Source organism: Meles meles, chromosome 7, assembly GCF_922984935.1.
Source record: "Meles meles chromosome 7, mMelMel3.1 paternal haplotype, whole genome shotgun sequence".
Classification (NCBI taxonomy): Eukaryota; Metazoa; Chordata; class Mammalia; order Carnivora; family Mustelidae; genus Meles; species Meles meles.
The window spans coordinates 46,378,011-46,397,570 of NC_060072.1; the positions used below are offsets into that span (position 1 = coordinate 46,378,011).

A 19,560-nucleotide genomic window follows, 5' to 3' on the forward strand; every position below is an offset into this window, starting at 1 on the left:
AAACAGCCTTTATTAAAATAAAGACAACATGCTAAAGCAAATTTTAGACATCACAAGAGAGAAAATCAGGAAGTGTTATACGCTCGCAGATGAGCACGGGTATTTTCACAAATGACTTCCTTATAGAGAAGAGTAGTGTCGAAATAATTCTCCCCTAGGACAAGATAGGGTTGAAGTATCACAGTGAACACTCATCCTGTCTTAAAGCTCCATCATACGCTGAGGCAAGCATTCATTCTCCAGTACTTCAAGAGGTCTTGGAGAGCATATAGACAACAGCGAATTGAAGCCAAATTGGAAAAAGAAATAGCACGACATTGCCTTCATAGCAGTCGGGTGGTAGACACTGCTGGATAATGGAGGAGCAAGATTCAAAAAGCATCAGGTCACCCCCAAATAAATAAATCATTACATGATCATCATAGGATTTTTATGACCACTCTCCAAAAATTTTTAAAGGCCAAAATATAAAGTATTTATTAAGCAACATTTGTTAATGAAATTCAAGAGAACCTTATCCTGATGTTTCATGTTTCTCTGCTAATTTCATGGCAATTATTTTAAAGAAGGCTTATGTTTCCACAATTATATATCTTTGATTTTTTAAAAAGATTTTATTTATTTATTTGACAGAGAGAGAGAGAGAGAGACACTGAGAGCAGGAATACAAGCAGGGGGAGTGGAAGAGGGAGAAGCAGACTTCTTGCTTAGCAGGGAGCCCAACCCAGAGCTTGATTGCAGGACCCCAGGATCTCGACCCAAGCCAAAGGCAGACGCTTAACAACTGAGCCACCCAGGCACCCCATATCTTTAATTTTTTTTGTGTGTGTGGCTTTGGAAGTAATTCTACTGCACTAACACAATTTTCAACAAAATATGTTGTTAGACACAATGAGATACACCTCACACCAGTCAGAATGGCTAAAATTAACAAGTCAGGGAATGACAGATGCTGGTGAGGATGCAGAGAAAGGGGAACCCTCCTACACTGTTGGTGGGAATGCAAGTTGGTGCAGCCACTCTGGAAAACAGCATGGAGTTTCCTCAAAAAGTTGAAAATAGAGCTACCCTACGACCCAGCAATTGCACTACTGGGTATTTACCCTAAAGATACAAATGTAGTGATCCAAAGGGGCATGTGCACCCAAATGTTTATAGCAGCAATGTCCACAATAGCCAAACTATGGAAAGAACCTAGATGTCCATCAACAGATGAATGGATAGAGAAGATGTGGTATATATATATATATATTCACACACACAATGGAATACTATGCAGCCATCAAAAGAAATGAAATCTTGTCATTTGTGACGATGTGGATGGAACTAGGGGGTATTATGCTGAACGAAAAAAGTCAATCAGAGAAAGATGATTATCATATGATCTCCCTGATATGAGGAAGATGAGAGGCTTTGGGGGGTAGGAAAGGAATAAATGAAACAAGATGAGATTGGGAGGGAGACAAACCATAAGAGACTCTTAGTCTCACAAAACAAACTGAGGGTTGCCGGGGGGAGGGGGGGAGGGAGAGGGTGGTGGGGTTATGGACACTGGGGAGGGTATGCGCTATGGTGAGTGCTGTGAAGTGTGTAAACCTGGAGATTCACAGACCTGTACCCCTGGGGCTAATAATACATTATATGTTAAAAAGAATTTAAAAAATAAAAAAAAATATGTGGTTAGAAATCATATAATACCTGAAATAGACAGGATGCATAAACTGTTCAGTGATTTTAACAGAATATATTTATTCCGTTTAACTTTTCCTATACAAATCATAAGGCTTATGCAGAACTTCTTGTAAAACCTTTTAGTGTTCTTATGCATGAAAACATTATTGATTTACATTTGGCCTGGAGGGACAGACAGAAGTCAGGTCAGATGCGGGAGAATGTTTTATACCAGGCTGAGTAGCACATCACAGGGCAATTTACTTCGTGCAGATCATCTGGAAATCAAAAGATGTCCCCCCAGATTTCCAAAACACTGTGTGGCAGGCAGAATGACTGTGGCTGAGAACCACTGTTCTCCTACCAAAATCCTTTCAGAATATTTAATGACTGAATTTGCTCATTGAATATTAGTGTTTAAGTCAGCAAAGTAAATGGAAGCATGAAGTCAATTCCCGGCAGGGGTCTTGCTCCTCTAGATCCTCTTCACGCGCACAGAGATCTAGCTCAACTGCCAAGTCCGAAACTGCCACTCCCCTGCTTACAACTTTCCCCTGGTTCCTCATCATGCCCAGAACATGATCATGCCCAGGCGTTTTTGACATGACATACAGGACCTCTGGGACCAGGACCCTTTCTATCTCTTACAGGAAGCCAACTCTAAACCATCAGACCGGACTAAACGTTCCCCATCCTCGGGAGTTTCACAGTGTCCTGCAAATATCTCTATCATACTTTTTAAATGAATCAGAGATCTGTTGGTCTTTGTCCTACTATCCTGATCCCACAACCTAGCACTACATAATAAACTCTTCAAGGGCATGGGTCATACTTATTGATCCTTGTATTTTTAGCAATCTTCTGTTCAATGCCACACACACACACACACACACACACACACACACACACACACACACACACTTTTTTTTCTCTCTCTCTAGCTCAGTACACCCAAAATACATTTTTTAAGTGAATTAAAATAATTGATTCTAGTATAACTTATTTAATGCTTTGTGGTACATATCTCAACATTGAAAACATCACCTTACTTGTTTTATCTAAACTTGATTTATTTATGATGCATTTTTAAATGGTTCCAAGTATTTTGCTGAGTTCATGGAGATACAGGTGCATGAAAAAGTTGGTGCTACAGCTCACAATTTTACCACACAATGAATTCACATTAGGATTCAGTGATATAGCTACTTAAAAATATTTCTGCCTGGGGCGCCTGGGTGGCTCAGTGGATTAAGCCTCTGCCTTCGGCTCAGGTCATGATCTCAGGGTCCTGGAATTGAGCCCCACATCAGGCTCTCTCTCAGCAGGGAGCCTGCTTCCCCCTCTCTGCCAGCCTCTCTGCCTACTTGTGATCTCTCTCTCTCTGTCAAATAAGTAAATAAAATCTTAAAAAAAAATATTTCTGCCTAATAGCCAAAACAAGTTAAGGGTAAGGGGGACCAAACTCAACCACCCAAGCAGACCAAACGATGGTTTGGCTGTTAAATTTGATTTGTAGCAAAAGGTTCAATTTAAATAGAACTGCTTTTCTAAGAGCCTATGTATTCCTTAGGTCAATAAAATACAATTTCCATTAAGAAGAAATATATCAAATGATATCAAATGCCTTCTTAGAGTTTATAACTTTTATCTCAAAGAAAGGGAATAAAATCAGGCTATTCTTTCAGATAGTATTTTCCTGGTATGACTTTCAACTTATGTTACCATTTTCTCTAACTAGGTTACTTTTTTTCCCTGCACAGAATAAAGTGAAAGAAAATTGAGCAATGGGTATTAGAAGAAGGAGGTATTCAGTAATAATGAGTTTTCTGATGAACCAGCTGGGAAGTTGGATATTAAATAATAAGAAAACCACTCTTACAAGTCCTGATGAATGAACAATTCTCAATTAAATAACTACTCACTGGATCTGTTACGTACTTGGCTTTTCTCTATTCACAAGTGGAACATAAACTTGGTAGTGTTTTAGCTAATCCTTATTCAGGGCATTAAACGGAAATAAGCTTGACAAATGGTTTGAGGCTGCGGTCTCATTATGTCAGCATCATAATGATTTATTCACTTGGTGATCAAAATGATTCAAGGAAGTGTCCCCAACTTCATTACATAAAAGGAAAGGGAAACACGCTCTTGAAAGTCTGAGTTGATAAGTTGCTTCTTTAGAGGCAATTTTAGATTTTACATTAGGACAGGAGGGAGGGACTTTTTTCATACACGGACCCAGCCAGGTATAATGCAGTCCTGCAGCACCAATGAAGGTGGACTTGAATTTACATGAATTAGCCCAGGGTTCTGAATAGCTTATTAGAGGGATTCAGTCTTCAGGAGTTAATCAGCATCTACGTGACACTAAAATCTGAAATATAACAAATAAAAAAGAAATATAATAAATAAGACCCTGTTTACTTACAGAACTTTAAGACTGTAAAGGCCAGCGAATGCTCCGTTGGGAATGTATGTCAAAGCGTTTCCGGCAAGACGTCTGTGGGTTTCAAGGGAGAGGAGAGACAGTGAGCAAAGTTCTCTTCATGTGGAATTCATTTAGTTGTTAAGAAATGCAACAGAATTTTGTTCAAACCACAAACGCCAAAAACAACTGTGTAAGGAGCCTTGTCTTGTTATATTTTGTGAAAAGCTTCTGTAAATTTCTAATCAAAAGGCTGGCGAAAGAAGTGCCTACAAAGAAATATAATAAATTACCTATTTTACAAGAAACCATTTAATAGCTTCAATTATGTAGCTTTCCTTTCTAAAACATTTTTGACAAAAGTTAACACTGTATGATAATCTTCAGAGATTGTAATGTCAAACTGTGATTTTACATCATTTTTATAATTTTTCTTTAGAAGCCTAAATAAATCAGATAATCAAACATAAGAGTATTTCTGTTGCCATTGTCCCACAAAATACCCAACTTTCTTGCTAAATCTGGCAAATAAGAATGAGACTATCACAGTCTGTTTTTTCTAAACTCTATCGGAAAAGGGTAAAGTACTTTTAATCAATGATTTAATTGAGCAAAACCTTAAAAAACTGAAAACAGAGAGTGCTTAGGGTCAAAGACATTAATACGGTTTATTTAGTGGAAAGTTTTGACATCATTAACTGGTAAAATTTAAGGAGTGTATAATATTTTTCTAACTGGGAAACAATCAAGGTGAGAATGCACGTAAAAAGATCGACAAGGTGTGGTACTGGAGGCATCTGGTTCAGTACTTTTTTGGCAGTCACATCAAAGCCATAACCTCAGGTGTTAGATGGAAAATCCAAAATGGAAAATGGAAAATCCAAGAACAGCAAAGTGACTCAGAAGAGCACAGAACCTTTTAAGGAGCTAATCACATTGTAGAAGGGTGGGTAAAAGCAATCAAGACACCCCCATTGTACCCATTGTAGAAGGATGGGTAAAAGCAGCAATCAAGACACCCCCATGTTTTCTTGACGGAGATGGAGGTGGGAGTAAAAGGGTGGAAAGGCCCACTTGACCAGTGTTTATTCCCGAGGGGCTGAACAGCTTTGCATTTATATTTTGATATTATCTCCAAATGAGAGGTCATTCGGTTCCACTGAGTCCCACTGATGGGACTGAACTAAGCCATTCAGCACACGACTTCAAATCTGTGTCCCAGGGCTAGTCTGCCCCACCAACAATCAGCTGTGAGTATTGAAATAAATATTATCTCATAAGTGGAACCTCTGAATAGCATTTTTGGTATGTGTATTAGCATGATTTGCTCAATCCAAATTAAATCGACAAGATGAAAATGTGAAAATGTATCACAATTTTTGTAATCTTGGTTTTACTATTATTATTATTTTTTTAATTAAAAAATACGTAACAAGACACTTGAAACTGCCAAGAAGGTCTGCCTGTTTTGGGTCTGCAGCACCAACTTGCTGTGTGCCGTGAAGTAAGTTTACACTTCTGAGCTTTGTTTTCTCACTAATTACATGAAATAGTAAGATAAAGGAGCTGCTCAGGTCCCTTCTAGCTCTTAAACTCTAGGACTTCTCTGTCTCATCTTATGTTTGTGTTTGTGCCTATTTTCCTTCTCTTTTTAAAAAATTTTATTTTTAATTTTAATTTATTTTTTAAACATTTTAAAAAATATTTTATTTATTTATTTGACAGAGAGGTCACAAGTAGGCAGAGAGGCAGGCAAAGAGAGAGGGAGAAACAGGCTCCCCACTGAGCAGAGAGCCCGATGCGGGGCTTGATCCCAGGACCCTGAGATCATGACCCGAGCCGAAGGCAGAGGCTTAAACCACTGAGCCACCCAGGGGCCCCTAAAGATTTTTTTTTATTTATTTGACAGACAGAGATCACAATCAGGCAGAGAAAGAGGAAGGGAAGCAGGCTTCCCACCAAGCAGAGAGCCCAATGCGGGGCTCGATCCCACGACCCTGGGATCATGACCCAATCCGAAGACAGAGGCCTCAACCCACTGAGCCACCCAGGAGCCCCTATTTTCCTTCTTTTTTTTTTTTTTTAAAGATTTTATTTATTTATTTGATAGAGAGAGATCACAAGTAGATAGAGAGGCAGGCAGAGAGAGAGAGAGGGAAGCAGGCTCCCTGCCGAGCAGAGAGCCCGATGCGGGACTCGATCCCAGGACCCTGAGATCATGACCTGAGCCGAAGGCAGTGGCTTAACCCACTGAGCCACCCAGGCGCCCCTATTTTCCTTCTCTTAACAAATATAATTTTGTTGAGATTCAGATAGCTCTTATGTTGTACTCCTCCTGCCTTCCTCACGGTACCTAAAGATGTCTTTCTCAAACTCTAAATAAATTTAGTGGCTTGGAATAGAATTAAGAAAAAGAGGGCAGAAAAACAACAGACTGCATTTTCTACTCTAGTAGAAAAATATCATTTTATGAAAAGCTTTTTTTATGAAAAAATTTAAAAAATTTTCATTTTAGGAAAGCCTTATTTCAAAACATGTTTGTGAAACTGGACTGAGGGGAAGAAATGGATGTCTTCCTGCATATGGTCAGAAAAGTTTGAAGGCCACTAGCGTAGAGCACAAGACGACATCCAACAGATGTATGCCACTAATATAATTCGGCTAATATTAAACTAGGGTGGTTTCAGAGGTGTTTTGTTTGTTTCCTATTAAGTTGTCTCACTAGAAAACCTTCTTTAGACTCTCACAACTGCCCATCTATCTCGTCTTCCACACTGACTCTCTCCCTACAACCACTCATTCTGTGTCCGCTGATCGTCTTTGTGAAGCCAACTCTGATTATATCACGACCCTCTTCACCAGTTTGCATCCAAATGAAAAGAAAGGCGAAGTGCTCAGCTCCCTCTCCACAATTTCCTGATCCCTGTTCATGCTGTAGCTTGACGAAACTATGGGGCTTGCTTTTCTGAGACGTGCCATCCACCATCTCCCTTCTGGCCCTCTGTGCTATCTAAAATGTTCTCTCTCCTCTCCCTTCTGGTCTCTCAAAGCAATTTCATTTCTCAGCTTTCCAAACAGATGGGCAATCTGTCTATTTTGAACCACTCTGGTCGCACTTTGTGTCTCTCTGTGGGTTTGTTGACTACCTGTCCTACCATACACATTCTCCCCCAATGTGGGAATTCTTTCTGTTTCTATTATAGGGTCTTGCATAGTGTCTAAAACAGAAAACGCTGTCCCAGTAATTGGTCCAGCTAATTATCTAAGTAGAGACCACTAACTGACCCCAGCACCCATTGCCTCCTCCTTCTAGAATACTTCCCTTATCCAGAGTTTTAGCAGAGTATATGGTCCCCCAGCTAGAGACTACACTTCCCGGTCTTCTTTGCATCTGAACACAGTAATGCAACCAAGTCTGGCAGTGAGCAAAGTGAAAGTGTGAAAACTCCCGTGTCATCCCCTTCGAAGGACCACTCACCCCCAGTTTTGTCTATTACAGGAAATTCCTGCAGAAGTGGTACTGGCGAGACAGCACTAATGATTCTGGTGTGGGGAACACTTCAAAGAAGGCAGAACAAGAGCAGCAAAAGAGCCAGAAGGAGCCCGAGCCCCTGGATGACTTTAGGGAGCAGAGCTGTCCTCGTGCGCTGGCGTCCATTTTGGGTGAATTACAGAATCAGTATGATCCCTTGTTGCCATCTGCAAACAAGTCTGTGGCTGAAGGATTATTACCTGGCGAGACCAGTAACCCTCACTGTTGGAGACTTTTCTAGATGCCAGGCTCGAGAAGCCAAGCTTGCAAAACTGTTCCAAACAGCAGCATCCACTCTCCTCTATCTCCCTTTTGTCCTCATATCATGAGGTTCACTTGGCACCCCTGAACGCTCACAACTGTTGCCTGTCGCTGTTTTGAACAATCACGCTAAAGTCGGAAGACTTTTGCTTTACCATTCCTCCAAGCAATCTTTGCAGCTCCAACAAGAATTTATAGAGGGCCTGCTCAGTGTGGGCACCACTGTCTGTGCAGAGATGCAGCAGTGAGCCCCTGACTACACGGAGCTCCCTTTCTAATGTGGAGAGATGGTCATTAATGGAAACACAAAGGAAGACCACCACACACACAGACTCTGAAAAATAATCAAGGCGAGGGATGAGAGCAATGTGGAGGACAGTGGGCTATTCTTTAAGATCAGATGGGCAGGGAAGACTATCTGCTGAGAGGGCATTTCAGCGGAGGCCTGAGACATGCGGGTATATATGTGAAGGGAGGAGACATGCAAGGGCCCTGCGGTGGGAGTGGGCCTGGTGGGATCCAGAAGCTGTGTGGAGGCCAGCAGAGCTGGAATGGAATGATGGAGGGAGCAAGTGGCAAGGGGGTGGGGGAGCTGTGGGGAGTGAGGGGGAGGGGAGTGTGGAGAGGCATCCAGAGCCACTTCACGCAGGGTGCTGGAGGCCACAGGAAGGGCTCTGGCCAGGAGAGGGGATGTGATCAGACCTGTGTTTTTAAAGTAGTCCTTCTGGGGATGCCTGGGTGGCTCAGTCGGTTAAGCATCTGCCTTTGGTTCAGGTCATGATCCCAGGGTCCTGGGATTGAGTCCTGCATTGGGGTCCCTGCTTAGCGGGGAGTCTGCTTCTCCCTGTCCCTCTGCTCCTCCCCCCTTTTTGTGCTTGTGCGCTCTCTTGCTCTCTCTCTCTCTGACAAATAAAGAAATAAAATCTTAAAAAAAAAAAATAAAGTGGTCTTTCTGATGGGAGCTTTTAAAGGGCAGCACCAGGGGTGACCGGAGCAGCTCAGGTGGGAGATGCTGTGGGGGTGCCCCGGGGCACAGGTGGCCAGACGTGGTGGGCTCTGGTGCAGAAAAAGAAAAATCCAACCTGGCAACCTACTAGGAGCTGGGCGCCATGGAGGCAGCCTAAGAGAGCAACATCTTACATTTATGGTTATATCATATATAACTTGTAGTCATTCGCCTAGTTCCCCAAAGCACTACGTGTAACACTGAAGTAAGGAACAGTGTGTGACTAAGAGCTGCTTACCGAATTAGTGCAGACTCAGGCTTGGTTGATGATCACGTATGACTTAACTAATCACACTGGGCTGACTAAGAACGGTAAATTTCACCAAAAGTCCCTAACTATCCCTGTTCACGGTCCTAACTTCGCGGTACATTTCAGAGTCCTAGGGCAGAGCTTTCAGACGAATGCCTTTAACTCTTACTGCTGCTCATGCGTCCAGTGTCCTCACATAGCTTCGATGGTCCCTGAAACGTTTGTTGACTTTGGAAATGAAAAGGAGGGAGTAAAAACTTTGAATGTATTTTGTTAGTTGAAATTATTGTTAGGGCAGATATTTTCCTGTTACATTTCCTGAAGTATAGCTTATTTCTCATGCACTGTTTTTCTTTTCTGGGCAAGGGCTTTCAGAGCTCTTGAGTCTGTATTCAGAACGAACCTGTGGAACCACGAAACTTTGTTATTAGGGGAGTTTGTCTTTAAGGAATTTCTGATGTGCTCTTAGCTATTTGCTGGGCTGGTGGAGGATCTATCTCACTGACAAAAACAACAGTTGAAGGAAATCATTGGATCCTTCTCTTATTTCTTTACCATGTGGGATGGTTTTAGGAATTCTAAAATTAAATACATATAAACTACGGCGGGGGGGAGGTGAAAGGCTTTCAAATGAATACATGAATAATTAGAACTGCACACAAATCTTTCCTGTAACGATCTGAACTAACAAATTTTTGGCAACTGTGTTCCAAACCCCAGAGACCCACATACCATTTGTCTGAGAGGTGGATTTTTTTCCTGTTTCTAAAATTATTTCATGGGAATATCTCTTCCATTATCCTTTTTTCTATAATAAGATACAACTTAATAAGGAAAGCTCTGATATTTTTATATAAAAATGTTTTTATTCTTAAAGATACTACTACATATATAAGACTCCTATAGTCCCACTATTGTTAGTGTTACTGACTCAAATTCCATAAAAAGAAAAAAAAATCAAGTTATAGCAGACACATGCCTCTTCAACTAAACCAAATAAGCAGATATTTTGGTGTTTAACAACCAATTAAAATATCTTTGAGAGTCTATGTTTCTTTGAATCTCTATAGTAGTTTGAATCTCTAAAATAAGGAAATCCAAAGGATTTTTTTTTTTTTTTTGGCGGCCTTATTTTGTAAAAAATGGAAGGACCAGAGCAAAGCAATCAGATGTGATCTCTGATTATTTCCTCTTTCTGGATGTTGGCCTGGACAGGGAGAGGCATCTAGGTAAATGGGGTGTGTACTGGGAGTGGAAGGGGTGCTCGACCCTGCTCTCCAGCTGAGAACCTCAGGGAAATTACCATGTGGGGAACCATCCAATGTGGGCTTCCCTGGCTGAGTTCCAAAGGCAGAGGAACATTTGCAGAGCTAAGCGAGAGGGCCTGGCAAGTTCTACCAGGCCTCCTGGGTCAGTTCTTTTGAGAAACTTTTGCCTTGTAATTCGTAGGGTGGGTTTTGTTTTATACCTTCCCTTTTTGATTTTCTTCCTTCTCACCATTAGCATGCAATAAAGCTTATAAAAGTCCCTAAATTTCCCTGGGCCTCATTTCACTTACTCTTTTAAAATGATAAGGTACTTTCACAGAAGTTTTCTCTGCCCTCAAACTGTTTTTCTGTTACACAGACGTTTCCTACTTAATTTCTCGTTCCTCCCTCCTCTTCCCTCTAACCTGCTGTTTTCTTCTTGTTTATTATAAGATTTCTTTATTACACACCACTAACATCTTATTTTATTTTATTATGATTTTTTAAATAACACTTTGAAAAAGATTCACTGATTTTAATTTTGGGGATGGAGGGGCAGAAGGAGGGGGAGAGAGAATCTCAAGTAGACTCCCTGCTAAGCACGGAGCCCAATACGAGACTGGATCTCACCACTCCTAGATCATGAACTGGGCCAGAATCAAGAGTCAGATGCTTAACTGACTGAGCCACCCAGGTGTCCTATGTAACATTTCTTAAAAAGATTTATTTATTTATTTGAGAGAGAGAGAGAGAGAGAGAGAGAGAGAGATGGATGGAGGGGGTGCACTGGGGGAGGGGCAGAGGAAGAGAATCTTTAAGCAGACTCCCCATTGAGCACAGAGCCGAATGTGGGGCTCAATCCCATGACTCTGAGATCAAGATCTGAGCTGAAACTGAGTCAGACCCTTAACCGAATGAGGCACGCAGGCACGCAACCAACCCCTACCCACCATGTGACATTTTAAAAAGCATTTTCCCATACTTTGTATCAGGAGATGGGTCAGAGATTATTACAGTCCATATTTTGTAGGTAAAGACACCAAAGCTCAGAAAGGTTTTATGTAAATGAAAAACATTGTCCCTTTTCCAGTTTTATTTAAACATAATCTAGTCTTCTGTCAGGGGGCATAGAAGTTAGGTAACAGCAGGGCTGCTTAAATAATCAGAGCAGAATGAACTTGAATAAGATAATCCTTATGAGTTAAAAGAAGACACATCTGGGGGCGCTTGGGGGGCGTCAGACTTGAGTTTCGACTCAAGTCATGATCTCAGGGTTGTGAGATGGAGCTCTGAGTCGGGCTCCGTGCGGAGAGTCTGCTTGAGATTTCCTCTCTCCTTCTCCCATTGCGACCCCAACTCTCTCTAAAAATAAATAAATAAATAAATAAAAATCAAATAAATAAATAAACAAATAAATAAAATTTAAATCTAGCCATTTCTTTGAGTATTTCCCCCGCCCCCAGAAAGACTTCATTTATTTGAGAGAGAGCAAGTGAGCACCAGCAGGGGGAGGGGCAGAGGGAGAAGCAGGCTCACCGCTGAGCAGGGAGACTGACCCAAGGCCTGATCCCAAGAAGGTGAGCTACCCAGGCATTCCCCTTCTTTGGGTGCTTTCAATAGGCCAAGCACAGTGCTTTGAAGCATACAAGCAGTATCTACCTTTTATTAGTCAATTTGTAAGTGCCAGGTACGATGTTAAGTACTTTAGACACATTATGCTATTTATTATAAAATCACATTAAACAACATGACTGATTATTCCCCTCGTACAGAGGGGAAACTGGGCCTAAGAGAGGTTATTTGCTCACACTTATGTAGAAAAGTTTACATAAGAGAATTTAATTCAACATAGGATTTTGGCTTTAAAATTTGAGCTTTTAACCATTACTTTGGATAAAAGTAGGTTCATCTAGAGCTTAGATGGTCAGGGAAAATCAGTCTAAAACAGGAAGAACATAAGGACACAAATGGCTGTACCACTGGGGTTAAGGCCACAACAGAATTGTCCTCACTGCTTCTTTTTTTTTTTTTTTAGAGAGAATGACTTTTTTTTTTTAAATATTTTATTTATTTATTTGACAGACAGAGATCACAAGTAGGCAGAGAGGCAGGCAGAGAGAGAGGGAGAAGCAGGCTCCCCGCCGAGCAGAGAGCCCGATGTGGGGCTCGATCCCAGGACCCTGGGATCATGACCCGAGCCGAAGGCAGAGGCTTTAACCCACTGAGCCACCCAGGTGCCCCATCCTCACTGCTTCTAACTCAGATTCCTCCACTGTCCTCCAGACCCTGTGCAATGGTATTGCTCTCACCACTATAACTAGTGATATCTCTTTCCTTCCTGCTAGCCCCCATCTTAATTCTCATCCTCTAAACAGAGATGTGACCCAAGTTTCTGTCCTCACATCTTTTCTTTTTTCCTCTAGTGGGTCTCCAACTTTGTTGTTTCCCGAGAAGCCACAAAAATTCCGATTCCCAGGCCCCAACCCAGATTTAGTGAATCAGAATTTCTAGGGGGGAAGGATGCAGGAATCTGTATTTTAAAATAATAGCCCAGGTGATTTTAACAAGGGTAGAAAGCCACACTGGGAAACACAGAGCCTATACCGTTTTTCAAGGTCTTTATCTGTTCCAACACCTTCAAAAATCACCTCTTTTTGTTTTGCTTTGTTTTTTTAGAAGGAGAGAGAGAATCTCAAGCAGGTTCCAGACCCAGTGCAGGGCTTGATCTCACAACCCTAATGTCATGACCTGAACCGAAATCAAGAGTCAGATGCTTAACCAACTGAGACACCCAGGCGCCCCTAAAATCACCTCTTTGTAGACAACTCTGTAGTCAGCATTTCTAGAACTGACTTACCATACCCCTGATCCCCATTCCAACTGTGTTAGTGACATCTCTCTTTGGATGTCCTACTGACAACTCACACCTAGTATATCCAGAACCAGACATCTTCTGCCTCCAAAATATCAGTTGTTCCCCTTGAATTCCCTGTTTCACCGACTGTGCCTCACGGGTCTCCTGGCATCTAATCTCATGACTCACAGTCACCTCTCACCTTCAAACTTCCCTTTTGGTCCCCATATTCAATCAGCTGATGAGTCTTTGTCTGTCTTCCTGCATAGGATGCTTCTATATATCCCAGTGGGTCTCAGCCCACCTGTAGGCCTTTACAAAATACTGTCTGGTTCCCCACTGAGATCCATTAAATCAGAATGTCTGGGAATAAGCCCCAGTAATTAATAGTTTAAAAAATGCTCCAGGTGATACCAGTGCATATGCAAGGATGGGACTTTGGGCTCCCGCCAGAAGCCTTTGTGGTCTCCATCCCCAGAAGGGATGATTCATTTGTTACTTGTTGGGAGAATTAGGAGAGGTGATTACTTAATGGGTTTTAATAGTTATCCAGAAAAGACAGTAAGAATCTGACCTACGTGGTGATGAACTAGGGTACACAAATGGGCAAGACAGTGTGGAATCATGAGCTCTGGATCTGGGAAACTGGCGGATACCGGGGGGGCGGGGTGAGAGAGGAAGAACTACAGAACAAAGGAAGTGAGTGACAGACACGGTGATCACAGGTTTGGATACGAATGCCCACGGCAGGTAGGAGAGGTGGGAGAAAAAGCGTGGTGAGGGGCTGGACAAGGCAATCTGGTTCTGCACTTGTTAAGTTTTAAAGTATTGGTGGGGTAGGTCGAAATGCCACTTGGCAGATGATTCTCCAAGTGTGGTCCCTAGACTAGCAGTATCAGCGTCCCTGAGCATGGGATACAAATGTGAATTCTCGACTTCTCCCTCACTCCGCCCCACTTCTAACCTGTGGAAGCAGCTGTGGTGGGACTCAGCGATGTGTGGTTTAGCAAGAACTCCAGATGATTTCGATCTCACTAGAAGTCGAGAACCACTCGCCTAGAGTAGTGGTCCTCAAATTCATCATGCATCAAAATCACCCGAAGAGCTCATTAAATTTCTGACTCATTAGATAAGAATGGGGCACAGAATTTGCCTTTCTAACAAGTACACAGGTGGTGCCAATACTGCGGGTCCAGGGACCACACTTTGAGAACCACTGGTCTAGCAGTAAAAGACAAAAGAAATCTGAACTAGAAATATTGATTTGGTGGTCATCTATCTTAAGAAAAATAGTTCAACTTTCAGGTTTCTTTCCCAGACAACCGCAGGTGTTTCCTAATGGGTCTGTAGCCTCCTATCAGGCTCCTCTGCCTCTGTGTAAGTCCCCAGTCTCTTTGGCATACAGAAATCAGAGAAATCTTTTAAAGTCATAAGTCCCATTATTTCACCAGCTGTACACAACCCTTCAATGGCTTTCCATTGCTCTTATTTGAACTCTGTACATAGCCTGACTGGTTAGGGTCTTTGCCTTCCTCTCCAACCTCACCCCGTGTTAGTCCCTCTCCCTCTCACTCAATTTCAGCCACAATGATCTTCTTCCATGTCCACGAACGTGTCATATTCTTTCCTACTTCACGACCTCCACTCACACCATTCTTTTGCCAGAAACATTCTACCCCAGCTTTTAGGACTACCAGCTTCCCTTCATTCTCCTGATCTCAGTTTAGATGTCATCTTCTTAGAGAGACTTTCTCTCCTTGTCCCGTCTTGTAATTTATTCTCCACCTGTGTTTGTGTCCGTCATCACTCTTGTTACAATCATCAAATATCATGGCACTAGTTTCCTCACTTACTATGTCTCTCCGACTAGAATGTGAGCTCCCCTAGAGCGGGGACATGGTGAATGAGGTAGTGAACCACAGCAGGTCCCATTCTCTCTTTATGTTCCCAGTCGCTCAGTAAATATGTTCTCAATGAATGAACTGAAAAGTATCTGAGAAAAGAGACAATAAAACGACGTGCAATAACCTGGGGAATATCTACATTTTATAGGAGTTGCGAGTGGAAGAGAGAGGATGCTAAAGAGAAAAAGAAGAGGAGCCAGAAAGATAGGGCACGTTCAGAACACTGCCCAAAACGTCATCATGGAAGTTACATACATGTGTGCATGCACACGCAAGGACAGATATCTAAATGTCTATCTCCAGCTATACGGACAGACATTCAGAAGAGAACTAAAATAACTGCCATGAAGTCACATTGGAGAAAAAGAGTTTCCAAGGGGCAGTGTTTTTCATCATTTGTCAGATCTACGAAGTCGAGAGACCAAACACTGTGGCGAAGCCAAAGGGCAGGAAGAGCGTTCATGGGCATGAAGGTGTTTTCACTTTGCTAACACATCCAATATGTGACTTACAGTTTACCAAAGTTCTTTCATCATCATTTCATTTGATCCTCAGGAAAAAAATCTCAAAGGACAGGCAGGACAGCTCTCACCATTTTCAGCAACATGATGAGGAAGTAGAAGTAACAAGCGTAGGTTCTGCTCTCAGGAAGTTTGGTGGTATTTCTCATTACAAATTTCATCTGCAATAATCGGCATTACTATTTATATAGAGATTCCTCAAGGCCAACCATAATATGAGCAAATAGTTTCAGGGAACAATAGTAACTTAAAAACAGACCTCCCTAGAGCTTCTCATGTTTCCTTGACGGCTAAATCGAGTATTTGATTCCAATAGCATCAGAATCTGGAAAGATTTTAAAATACTACTCAGAAACAAAGGCCTCCAACTCACACTGCTTAAAATGGTAACAGTTCATTTCCCCCTCTGGTTTAATCAGACTACGAATCTAAGTTTAATGGGGCCTGTAGATGTCAGCATTAGGCACGCTCTGCCATTAGCTCCTAACATCTGAGCAATATAGGCTCCGAGGGACCTAACGTAGGCTCCTCTGTTTGTCTAAATAGCGAACATTAACGTTTTAAGTCCCTGGTAGAACTGAATCAACAGAACCGAGAGAGACACTGTTGGAGAGAAATGCAATTAGCGCTCAGGATGCTCAAATTCGGTAAAGAACTCTTCTGCGCTGATCGTATACATCCATTAAAGCTCACAGTTCTAAACAGCTTTTCTTTCCCAAGTCCTGGATCCCTGGGTTACCGCAAAATCACGCGCAGGAAATAGGAAAAGAAGAGGTCAGAATCTTCTCAAAGGTGTTCTCAGTTTACTAATAGAACTTGGTATGTGGATTAGAATTTAGCAAAGTTCTCTCATCATCCTTTCATTCGATTCTCAGAAACATCTCCAAAGGCATCGCCAGGGCAGCTCTCACCATGATCCCCTGAGGCCCAGGGAGGTCAAGTGGATTATCAGCGAGTAAATGGCAGGGACGGGACAAGAGTCCTGGGCTTGGCGTCCAGACACTGTGCTTTTCCCTCTGTACAGCGCAGCCTTGCCACACTCAATTATGGTTTTTGTTTTTTTTCCAAGAGGAAAAGGCTCTCCTTCCCCTTGCAGCAATAGGACATTTGGCCTATGCTCATCTGGTCAGCATAAAGATTAAAAAAAATAAGTATATGACTTGAATGTGCCAACATACACGGCCCAGGTAGTAAGCATTCCGGCACCTCAGGAGGGAGGGGAGACCATTCAAGGTGATGCCCCTTATTTCTTCTAAATATTTGCCTCAGGCAAACACTTTCTCCAGGGCTATAATATACATATATTTCTAAACACTGACTCAGTGAGTACCTGTAGGGCTTTATGGATTCCTAGAGGATTTTAAAACCTGACACCTTTTTCTAGCTCCAGGGGTGGATGAAGGATGAATCATGGCTGTCTACAGTTTGTAACATAGTTAAATGATTCAATCAGGGAAATGATTAAGTGGGAGTGATTCGTGCAAATGGGAAGAATAGTAACTTGCCTTTATTAATAGCAATTTTTTAAAAATTGAGTGTTGTGGTAGGAGCTTTATAATATCATTAATAGTATCAGTAGCAATTTCCTATTTTATGGCTAAAGAGATAAAGCATAGAGACGAGCTGAATAAACTGAATGAAAGGATACTTCTAGAATAGTGCTCTGTTGTCATAACAACAGATACACACACACACACAATGACAGATCTCTAAATGTCTGTATCTAGAACATATGGGAAGGGGAAAAAAGAGAGAGAGCTGAAAACAAACCAGGAAACAGACTTTTAACCAAAGAGAACAAACTGAGGGTTGGAAGGGAGGTGGGCAGGGGGATGGGCATTAAGGAGGGCACTTGGGATGAGCACTGAGTATTGTATGTAAGTGATGAATCAATAAATTCTACTCCTGAAATCGATTTTACACTATAGGTTAACTAACTAGAATTTTTAAAAATTTGGGGGAAAATAATGTCTGTCTTTAGCTGTATGGCTGTCATTTGCTGGTTCTGATCGTATACTATATAAAACAAATGGCTTAAGTGTATGCATGCACTTGTAAAATATTCACTAAGGTTTTGTATCTGTTGAGCAATGCTAAATTGGCGATACATTACATCTGAAAATTCTGATGATACTTCTCCATGTCAACAATAGGTGATGGTAGTAAATTAATAACCTGAATATCCAATCTCATCCACTGGGTAGACAGCTCTCTCCCTTACTTTCTCTTTTTCAGGCCTCCACACATGCACAGACAGACAAAGTTATATGAAAGAACTATCATTACAAAGCTTGGTTTAAACAACACTTGCAAGGATTCAACCGTGCAAACCAATGTTCCAGGTACTATTAGGGAAAATAAAAGCACAGAAGAACTATGCACAATTCCTTTTTTTTTTTTTTAACTATGCACAATTCCTAATGCTCCCTCTACTTTCTTTTTTTTTTTTCCCTTTTTATTTATTTATTTTTTTTTTCAGCGTAACAGTATTCATTCTTTTTGCACAACACCCAGTGCTCTCCCTCTACTTTCTGAGTGTGGCGTTGAAGGTGAGGTTGAATCTTAGCCTTGACTCTTGTCACTGCCTGATCTTGAACCTTAATTTTCTCTGTACTTCATCTTTTTTTTTTTTAATCTATGAAATGGGAATAATAAGAATATCTACCTTTATGGGGCTGTTAGGAGGATTCATGGGAAAAAGTGTATAAAACATTTGGAACACTGCATGGCACAGACCAAACTATGATTGTTGTCAGTATAATACAATATTATTCTGAAGACCTTATACTCTAGAAGAGAATATAGAGTTACACGTAACTAAGTCTAGTATAAACTATCCACAGCATAACAGAGGCATAATTGCAGTGCTCTACAAAACAGTTGCTTTTTTGTTATGGTTTGTTTTGTTTTAAACACAACACCCCTAAATTAACCTTGGGAACAAAAGAATAAACCAAGCAGAGTTAATCATTTTTCCAGATTCTATAAATACTATCCCCTTTTGCTGAGAAATGAATAATGATGTCTTCAAAACATCAGTCAGATGCAACACAGAATTATATATGAGAAAGTGGTCTAGCTTTTGAATTATGCTCGGCCAGCTCAGCAGAGGGAATTCCAGAAGAGAATGAAAAACTAGAATGAATAGCCCTTTAAGGGTCTCCTCTATTTCTGAAATTCTATGATTTCACAGTCAAGACACTTAATGGAGTTTCCAGATATAAATATAAGACAATACAGAAAAATATCTTTTTCAAATGGTAGTTCCCTCCCTTTTTTTTTTTTTTTTTCCTTGACTTTTCTCAATGATCTTTTGAAAAACTGGCCTTGGAACAGAATTAACATTTACCCCCTGAAGAAAGAGGAGTTATTTAGAATGAGTTGGGGTCACTGAGGGAGGAATTCTATTAAACAAAGTCCTTGGGGAAGGACTTTCTTTATTGATTCAGGTTGGGGTCTAAAGTGGAGGTGTATGTTGACACAGAATGGAAGCCTTGTACCATCGTGTAGTGTAAGGAAATGACAGAAGAAAGCATAGCAAATACACACTTTCAAAATGTGGGGCTGGGGGTGTACATAGGACCAAGCATCATGTCTTAATTATGGTGAGGAAGGGAAGATGAGAAGGAAAAAACCCTAACTGAAAGGTGCTAAAGGTAATCAACAGAAATTTTGGCTAATGTCTGCCATGTCTGTTGCTTTTTCCTAACGCAGCTAACTTGGATGAGAAGCTCTTTTTACATGTTTTGCTTTCTCAGTATTCATTTGTTCATCAAAAACACATTGATTATTATCACATACAAGCCACGACTAAGATAGACAAGGACTCAGCCCTGATCAAGGCTACTTTTTAGCCATAGAAATGGCGAGAGAGAAAAGGGGAAAAGAG

At 41.3% G+C, this 19,560-nt stretch overlaps 1 protein-coding gene across 4 annotated transcripts in view; it reads right to left on the reverse strand.

Moving 5' to 3' along the window:
- Positions 1 to 19,560, reverse strand: part of LGR5 (leucine rich repeat containing G protein-coupled receptor 5) — a 137,894-nt gene that overhangs the window by 60,263 nt on the left and 58,071 nt on the right. For all 4 annotated transcript variants that reach the window (XR_006819738.1, XM_046013452.1, XM_046013450.1 and 1 more), the window contains exon 3: positions 4,100 to 4,171. Coding sequence is in view for 3 of the 4 variants with exons in the window: in XM_046013452.1 (XP_045869408.1) it covers positions 4,100 to 4,171 (72 nt within the window). In the remaining variant the exon portion in view is untranslated. The remainder of the gene's footprint in view (positions 1 to 4,099; positions 4,172 to 19,560) is intronic.